The sequence below is a fragment of the Rhinolophus sinicus genome, chromosome 17, assembly GCF_057876585.1.
Source record: "Rhinolophus sinicus isolate RSI-liver-muscle chromosome 17, RSI-T2T, whole genome shotgun sequence".
Lineage (NCBI taxonomy): Eukaryota > Metazoa > Chordata > Mammalia > Chiroptera > Rhinolophidae > Rhinolophus > Rhinolophus sinicus.
Window position 1 is genome coordinate 109,806,343 of NC_142517.1, and position 9,126 is coordinate 109,815,468.

The window sequence follows — 9,126 nt, forward strand, 5'->3', positions numbered from 1 at the left end:
CCACAGGATCTGCCTGTACCATCATCACCCTGGGAACAGAGCTGGAGACCTGCCATGTCCTGCATCAGGGCAGCCCTGTCTGGGGAGCCTTAGCGGCTCCTGGTAGCCAGTTTCCAAAGCAGCACGTGCTGCCCTGAGATGGGCCCTCTGTGCACAAAGTGGCTGCTTCTCCTGGGACATGGGCCATGCTCAGGGGTGCGCTTGGGATGGCTACCCAAGCAGAGCCCAGTGGAAGACACACAGCATACTGATTCCAGAGTTACCCTGAGAAGGTCTTCTTCCCCTCTGCCTGCTGCTATTAGCAGTCAGGTTCTGGCCAAGTCATACCTCTGGGCCTCAGTTTCCCCAGCTGCAAGGTAGGAACTGGTACTTCCTTCCAAGGATCTCTGTGAGAGAGTCGATGCATGCCAAGCTTTAGAGCAGGGCCTGGCATGTGACTGCTGTCACTGAGCAGGTGTACCTGCTTGCCCTCCTGCACTGCCAAGGGTCACAGGGCAAAACCTCTGGCAGAGAACCCTGACTGCATCCTGTCCTGACTCAGAGGTAGGGGAGGCTCTGAAGTACCATGCTAGGAGCCCCTTCCAGACATGATTTCTGATCCCAGCTGTGGCTGGGCTGGCAGGGGCTGATCTGGCTCTAGGACAGGTGCTGGCTAGGGTGGGACTCACTGAGGCTAGATAGCGTCCAGAGAGAAGGGAAACATACCTGGGAACAGTGCAAGTGACGGGTAGTGTGAGTGCGTGGTCACAAGCCACGTGGTTCAGGCGTGCTTTGCTTCTGTTACTAGACAGTCTGCACGCATGTGCGTGTATGCACACTGGGACAGGGGTCCGTAGTGGGCGGTGTCTGTGGGTCTGCCTGTGAGAGGGGCTCTGAGGCTGCAATGCAGAGGGCTCCTATAGGGACAGCCCATGTCTCATGCTGATCTGAGAAGTGGAAAAGACGAATTCTGAGAAACAACATCATTCGGAGACAGTCAAGCTGAAGCTCTCCTAAGTCTTGGCCCATGCTGGGCAGGAAGAGGAGGAGAAAGAAGCCCTTATTCAGCTCCAAGTCAGCATTATATGAAGCCCCCAACCTAACTCCACTCCTGTCCCCAGTCTCACTGGAAGAAGCAGACCAGCTGGAAGTATTGCTGGGCACAGGTAGGGAGGGCTATCTTTGCTCTGTCCCTGGTTTTCAGTCTGGCCCCTTTGAGGGCCCAGAAAACGGATTTAAATTCCCAAAGACAACAGGGATCTGACCTCATCGTCTCCACACAGTGCCACAATATCCTGAGTGTTTGTTGCCTATGGCCAGCCTAGGAGGGGCGGCATGGGCTCCCCTCCTAGACTGGCCATAGGCAGCAAACATTCATCTGTGTGGGCATCTGTGCCCATTTCACAGATACAGACACTGACGTAGAGTTGAAGGAGTGCTACATAGGGTCACCTACCCAGCCAAAGAGCCTCCTTCTGGGAGGCCAGACTCTAATTCTTCTCCAAGTCCCTGGGGCACTGTGTTGGGACAGAAGGAAGAAAGGAAAGGTCAGCCCCTCTTCTCACACCAGCTGAAAGATGAGGCAATGTGACTGTCGTCTGTCTTCTGGCTGGGAATAAGGGCCAGGTCCCACCTAGTTCTCCCTGGTCCCCAGTGCCTGGTGGAAAATGCTCTTATCCTTATGCATTGTGTGGACCCCCTCACACATGCCGGAGACTACAAGGCTTTCTGTGGACCTCAGGCTTCCAGCTGGAACTCAGTCTGGGGCGGGGCGTGGGGATCAGCAGGAAGGGCAAAGGGACTGGACCTCCCCTGTCCACCATCGTCTGCCTAGGACCAAGGCTCTGTCCTGGGCATGGCCCAGGAAGCTCAGGTGCCACCATGAGGCCAAAGGACCCACAAGCACACCCAGTCCACCCAGTGTGAGCCACAGAGAGGCACAGGGCAATACCTCCCGTCTTACAGGCTCCTGGCGCGACCCAGTCCAGCTCAGAAGGCAGCATGGCCAAGATTTCCAGGTTCAGCGATGCACGGCAGACCTGGAGGTGAACCCTGCGGGCATTGAGCTGGTCAGGCTATGGGCCAGAGCCTGTCTCCTCCTTGGCATGGACGGAGGGACACCTGCCCTGCATTGTTGTGGACTTGACTGAAAGCCCAGCATGGTGCTCAGCTCATGGCCAGGGCTGCATGGGTGGAAGCCTAGGGAATGTCAAATGGGAGGCCTCTTCTCTGTGCCCCCGTCCCATCTGCACTCCCAGACACCAGGCGAAGGCCGGATTCCTAAGCCTGAGCACCATCGTTCCCGCCGGCCGGCGTGTCCTACAGGAATCCAGGGAAGTCCTCCAGCTGGGCATCCAGACCCAAGAGGAAGACGCCACATACTGAGTGCCTACCATGTGCCATGCGCTGGGGACATAAAAAGGCATCAGCAGTGGGAACTGAGGGAATGCTTCTGGTATTGGGGGTGATGGGCTGCCCACAGAGGTGAAATAGGACTCCTGTCTCTCGCCTCTGGCCAGGGCGCTGCACAAACCAAATACTCAGCCCCAGAGGCACCAGCACCTTTAATCTACCGAGAAAAAAAAGGATTGGAAGCTTAGTTTTCTCCTAACAATTAGTCCCGCCCTGCCTGGAGGGGCAGATGTGTATGTATATATGTACGTATGCAGACGAGTACCATACATATCTGCATCCACTGGTAGTAAGGCCCATGCAGGACCACATTGTGTTTGTTTTCAGCTGTTGAAGAAGCTGTCTTCACCATGTTCCCTGTCAACAGCTGAGGCCAATTTGAGCGTGGGGCTTTGGGCCCCATTTACGTACCTGCTTCAGCTGCCAGGAGGCCCCTCCCCGCAGACTGCTGGCCCAGGAGAAGGGGTATAAAGTTGGGGCTGGCTGAAAAGATTATTTTTCTGTTTTTTAAAAACCCCATTTTTTTTTAACTCGTTACTGCCTTGCCACCAGCTTCCCCCTGCTCCTACCCTCACATGCAGCCCATGGGCCCCATACCTGAGCCTGGTGGTGGTGGCGGCGACACTGCCCGGCCATGTCCGCGTCTAACCTCTGGTATTGCATGTTCTGGGCAGGGAAGCGAGGGCGTCGCAGCAGTGCGGGATCGCTAGAGAGCAATGTGGAAGTAAGTAGGAAGCACCTGCGTCCAGCCAACTGTCGTGTGTTGCCTTCCTGATCCTTGGTTTACATCTGTGGTCTTCTTTTTTTTGTTTTGCTCTTCCTTCCCCTTACTGCACAGAGGTGCAGACAGGCCCCCGCCCCCACCCGCCGCCTGCTGCAGATCAGTGCATGCCAGCTTCCCCTCTGCCTAGAACCTGCTGTGCCTCTCACCGCTTGTTTGGACTGGAATGGTGGGGTGGTTCTGGATTGGTGTTTTAGTTCCCACTTAACCCATCCTTTGTGGTCCCTGAGCATGGCTAACATATCCCCTGCTTCCAGGCACTTCCCACCGGATTCCTGCTCCCCAGCACTGCTCCTGAGCAGGAGGAAGGCCACTGAGCACCCACACACCCTCTACCCTTGCTGTCGGGGTTTTGCCAGTCTCTGATTTCCGTGATCTGCCATCCCCATTGCTTTCTTCCTGGAGTTTCGATTGCTGTGTGTCTGCAGTCAGGGCACCATGGAACTGCTGAGCTTGCTCAGGGGGTTGGGGGGGGGGGGGAGGAGGAGAGCCGTGAGAGAAAGAAAAACTGGATTTCATGAGATTTCATTCATCCTCCAACCATCTCTATATTACTGTTCACATCTTAACCTCAGCTTGCAGATGTTTTTGTTTTTCTTTTTCTTTGTTTGGTTTGCAGTAGGTAGCTGCAGTGAAATTCCAAAGCAGTCCCCCACCCCCAGGACAAGGTTTCCCAAGCCGCTTCTGTCCTTTCACCACCTTCGCAGAAGGCTTGGGACCCACACAGGCAGAGCACGTGCCTCAGACCCAGTGAGAGGACCCAAGAAGAGCTGAGGGTGCGATTTCAGCAGGAGCAGGGTTCCTCTCATGTACCCCAGCCCACCCCCCTTCCCTCAGCACGTGCCGCACACAGACACCCCCAAACAAATTGTTCTGGTCTGAAAGGTCGGGCCACCTACCATGATGGGGTACTTGTCAGGTTGAGGGCCCAAATTTGTGCTGTTGCTACAGTTGACCAGAAAGGAGGGTCCCTCCTCCCCTGTCCCAACTCCCACTTTTGTCACTGGAAGGCCACGCCTCACAGCCCCTCCGGCCCCCCCGCTGACCTGCCACGGCAGCATGAGAGGAGGCGGCTCCGAGCTCAGCCTCCCCCAGCCCGCCCTTGGTGGCCAGCGAGTTGCACTAAGGCTTAGCAGTCAGTGGGTGAACTTTTTACAATTTTTGAAGAATCGTTCTTACATAAGCGCTTTAAGATCTTTTAATTTTGGTTTCTATGAATTTCCTTTTTAGGGGTCCATCATTAGCAGTCCTCACGCGCGCCGGAGAGCCGCATCAACACGCGAGTGTGCGTCTCGCCCACACCAGACCATGCCTAGCTCATCCTCCCTCCTGGGCTCCTTATTTGGGAGTAAGAGAGGGAAGCCCCCTCCTCAGGCGCACCCGCCCCCAGCCCCGCCCCAGCCCCCCCCACACCCACCAGGCCTACCCCACCTGCACCACCAGGGGCCTGCAGAGGGCGCTCCGCACGCGCATCACGCCCAGTACTGCCACACGCCGCAGAACCCGCCCCCCTACCACCACCATCACCACTACCATCCCCCCCAGCACGTCCAGCACGCACACCAGTACCACCACGGCCCCCATGGGGGGCACCCACCCTATGGGGCCCACTCGCACAGCCATCCACCGCTGCCCTCGGCCCACGCCAGCCACATCGGCCACACAGCACACCACCATGGGCAGCCCCTTGCCCCACCGCCCCCCACCAGCAGCAAGGCCAAGCCCAGCGGCATTAGCACAATTGTGTAGACAACCTGGGTGGGGGTTCCAGACTCCCGGGAACAAGTGCACGCCACACAGAAGCACGCCAGGGGTGGCCAGCCTCACACCAGACCCAGGGCACTTCTGTTTCCATCTCTCTCCCCCTGAGCCCTTGGGCTTGTGTTGTAGGGAACAAAGCTCCTGATTTAATTTAGCATTGGCACCCCAGGCTCCACCCACCTCAACCCAAGGGTGGGTCTCAGCACCATCAGCCTCGACAGGGTGCCTCCGGCCCAGTCATGTTGAACTGTCCCCCACCCACCGCAGCCCGTACATGCATCTATGAAAACCCAGCCTAGAAAAAGAAATGAGACACAAAAAAACCAGAGACAGAACACAACAAAAAACCCAAAACTTGCTGCATTATTGCTCTTTTCTTGACAATGGGCAAAAAATTAAGTAGACCTGATATGGTTGATGAAAATACGTAAGTAAACTTTATATAATATAAATATATAAATATAAATAAATAAATATATATATATATATATTATATATACACACTGTATAGGTAGTATTTGTGTGTGAAAGGCAAATGTTTCAGTCCACAAAATTAGCAATATAGACTTCACAAGGACCTCCGCTTACCTAACCAGAAGACAGTACCTTAGATGAATGTGTGAGAGAGTAGACCAAAAACCTAAATGCTAGGAACAAATTCAGATACTTCCATATTTTCATAAAAAGAGAAGTCCCTCTAGGACCGACAAATCTTTACGCAATCATTACTTACTGTGCCAAGTAACATAGCATCTAACTGTTTAAAAAGTCTAGTATTGCTTTGTATAAATCCGTATTTTATTAACAGAATACTATCATAAGTAATCAGTATTATAACTGCTGTTATTTCAGGTAAGCAAATAGGTACAATGCAGTCAAGTGCAGTAGCAACTCGGGATGACTAGTTAAGAACTGGTTGTCTTAGAATATTGGTTACACAGATTCATAGACACTTTAACGGCTGTGAAAACTGTGAATTTCCATGATCCATATTTCTTTTATATGCATCTGATTTGACGTACACTCATGTAGACTCCTCTGAAAGGGGCACCCATACACCGCAGACGTATCACCTTCCACATGGCAATGACCCACCCTCACCCCGTCTCCCCAGCACCATAACTTCCTCACCCTGTTTCCAGCTACAGCAGCCCCTGAGCGTGGTTCCACCAGGAGCCTCTCGCCCTGCAGGCCGATTCTAGTGTCTAGCAGCGCAGGGTGGTGTGTGTGCTTCCCGGTGTGTTCTCTGCGTGGTAGCCGTGGTCATTGTAACTCCATGTAGCCGTGTGCTAGCACAACCCCTGTGTCATCACCGCGGCGCATCTGACCCCAGCTGACAAGTGCCCAGCCCTCGCCAGTGAAGCCCCCGCTGCCTCTCATGGTCCAGTTAGCTGCCGGGGCATCACATGACTCTCAGCTGTGCTCTTGTCGCTTCCATGTTGTGGTGACACCATCTGCTCCCCCGGGGCCGGGCGCTGCACGCGTCCGGTTCTGTGCCTGAGTCACCCATGGGCTGTACTTTGTAGTTTCAGCCTTTCGAGCCACTGCAGCCACCAGTGCTGTGTTCCTAAGCCATGAGACCTGAGGACTGCCCCACGGCACCTGCCCAGGCGGAGAGCCCTTTCAGAAAGGGAGAAGCTAACGCAGGACTGTGGGCCGCGGGGCCCGTGCTCCGTGGAAGGCGTGGCCAGCCGTGGCAGGACGGAGACAACAGGGGAGCCCACCCTGGCCAGCTGGCCGGGGGTCTGTCCATTTCCCTCCCCACCCAACCCTTGTCATATTATTGAGGTCATCATACCAGCAAATCTGCAAACCAAGCACTTTGTTGATCTCCACAGAGCGCAAATACAGCAATGTAGAGTTTAGCCTTTTTAAAAAAGAAGTCGGACTTTAAGCTGCCTGCTGTTATCTTCCCATCAGTATAGCATTTCTCTCTTGGGCATCTGCTCAGAAAGAGAGACAGAAAAAGCACAGGTGTGCCTCATGGCCCAGGTCCAGCTGGTGGGGAGGCGCCCGTTCCCCATTCCATTGACTCCTGAATTCCTTGGTTTTCCTTCAGAGCCAGGTTCCCCGAGGCATTGTGTTGTGCAGTTTAAAGGATGTTGGTTGTTCTGACAAGGAAAAATCAAATTGTAATGCGTGTCATCTGCGTTGGTCGTGTGAGGCCACATCTATGTATTGTATATTTCCAAAATAGATCAGTGTTACTGTTGACGAATAGTTGAAGTAAAATGATAACATATTAAATATGTCGGCTTTTCTTCTCCCTTCTGTATCAATGGTAGAGTCCAACTAGAAACTCTATAGGTTGTTCCAGAAAAGATACAGGGTGCTTGGACAAGATTGCCCTTTCTGAAGGGGCAATCACTAGTGAAAAAAAACAAACAAAAAGAACCAACAAATTCGCTGATGGGGGCCGGTGGGAGGGGCGCTGTCTCCTTTGTGTCCTCCATGCCCCAGGGTCGTTCAGAACTCTCACCTCCAAAATTGTCATTGGTGTGCCTGAAGTTTTGTCAGGGTGCCACAGAGCCGGGTCTAGTGAAAGAGAGCTTCTTGAACAAACTCAGTTTCTCCCCATGTTTCCAACTTTATACAGTGTATTGGGTTCAGGTCAGTGAGGTTTCATCATTCTGTGTGTTTTATTTACAAACTTATCATTGGAAATGTTTTCAGAAGTGCATTGTTCCATTGAGAAGACTGGAGCCACACTGCCCAAATCTTGCTTGGGAAGCAGAAGCTTCTGATAAACTGGTGTCCCACATATTGCTTTCATGGGGCTGTTCTGTCTAGATCCCAGCCTGTCAGAGTCACAGCTGTGGGACCTATTGTTCACAGAGCCCCCTCTGCTTCCCCTCCAGGAGGCAGGAGGCCGAGTGCCACCAGGATGTCTGTGTCATCCTTTCTTAATATCAGGACACGAGACATGTTTCTCAAGTCATACAAATTATTTCAATTACATAATTTCTGACAGGAGCAGGAGATCCTTAGAGGAAACAACAGCTGGTAGTATCACAAAAATCTTTTCTGGGACAACAATTAAATCATGTATTTGTATTTTTTTAAGTTTATGAATGAATTGTACAACAATGTAAAAATAAAAATCATCCTAATATGATGTGCACATCTTGCTTAAAAATGTCTTCAGTCCCCCAGTGTAGAGCTATTTCCTATCATGCACTGCATGCAGCAGAAACCTCTTGTTTTTCTTTAAAATGAGCTGAAAAGACAGCAGCTATTTAAACATGACCCTGGGTACTGACTCAGCATTCCATATGAAGCTGTCTCTCTACACGTAAGCATGCATCTTACAGTTTCGCTGTAAAATATCATCACCTTTCCTGCCTGAAAAATGAGTAATTTTGTATGCATTTTAAATAACAACAATAATCAAGGAAACAGGTTGCACAGTGAATCAATGTGAAGTGGGAGTGGTGAAGAGGGCCCAGCAGTAGCAGCTTGGCGTACCTTGTACCTCATGTGCACGTTTGTGTCCCTGTTCTGTCGCTGAGGTTTCGTGCAGTATCCATCTCCTCTTGGGAATTGTCATTCGCCTTCAAGTTGTTTTAAACGATTAGAATCAGGTCTTGAATGCAGACTGTTCAAAGACATCGAGGGATTCCTCGCTCACAAGAAGCTCAGCACCCACTGTGTAACTTTGGGGAGGAAAGGAGTACTTTGTTTTAATATGCATTCTGTTTGTGGGTAATTACAGACTCTTCATGTAAAACCAGAGCTGTGATCATGTGGAGAAATCAAATAAATCCTTTAAAATTCTCCGATTCTTACTTTTTCTGAAAAGTCCAGAAGTGTCCCTGTTGGCCGTGGAGAGAGCTCCAGCTGACAGGATTGCTCACTCCTTGTCAGGACTGTAGGCACTTGCTTTCCTGGAAGACGCTGGCCTGACTTTAACTTGAGAATGCGATCTAAGATTTAAGGTAAAGGTGCATATCACAACTTTGGCTGTGATAGAAGATGTCAGAGGTGCTTACACTTTCTAGCAACTTTCAACAAACTTAAGTGCTTTCATTAAGTCAGAGGAGATGGATCCTGTGAAGTATTGAGGTGAACTGGGAATGATGTCGGGGAGAAAACCCCAGTGGCCCAGGCCCCAAATGCTTGAAGAGAGATTACTTTCGTTTTCCCACATTGGTTAACGTGATGTGCAAAAGCCAGAAAGGTGAATTCTGATTCTA

At 51.7% G+C, this 9,126-nt stretch overlaps 1 protein-coding gene across 20 annotated transcripts in view; it reads left to right on the top strand.

Moving 5' to 3' along the window:
- Positions 1–8,707, top strand: part of IQSEC1 (IQ motif and Sec7 domain ArfGEF 1) — a 486,955-nt gene extending 478,248 nt beyond the window's left edge. For 13 of the 20 annotated variants that reach the window (XM_074334136.2, XM_074334125.2, XM_074334147.2 and 10 more), the window contains 2 exons: positions 3,066–3,115; positions 4,403–8,707. In XM_074334136.2, coding sequence (XP_074190237.1) covers positions 3,066–3,115; positions 4,403–4,921 — 569 coding nt within the window. In that variant the 3' untranslated portion in view covers positions 4,922–8,707. The other 7 variants (XM_074334213.2, XM_074334223.2, XM_074334250.2 and 4 more) reach the window with 4 other exon arrangements.
- Positions 8,708–9,126: the final 419 nt, after the last annotated feature.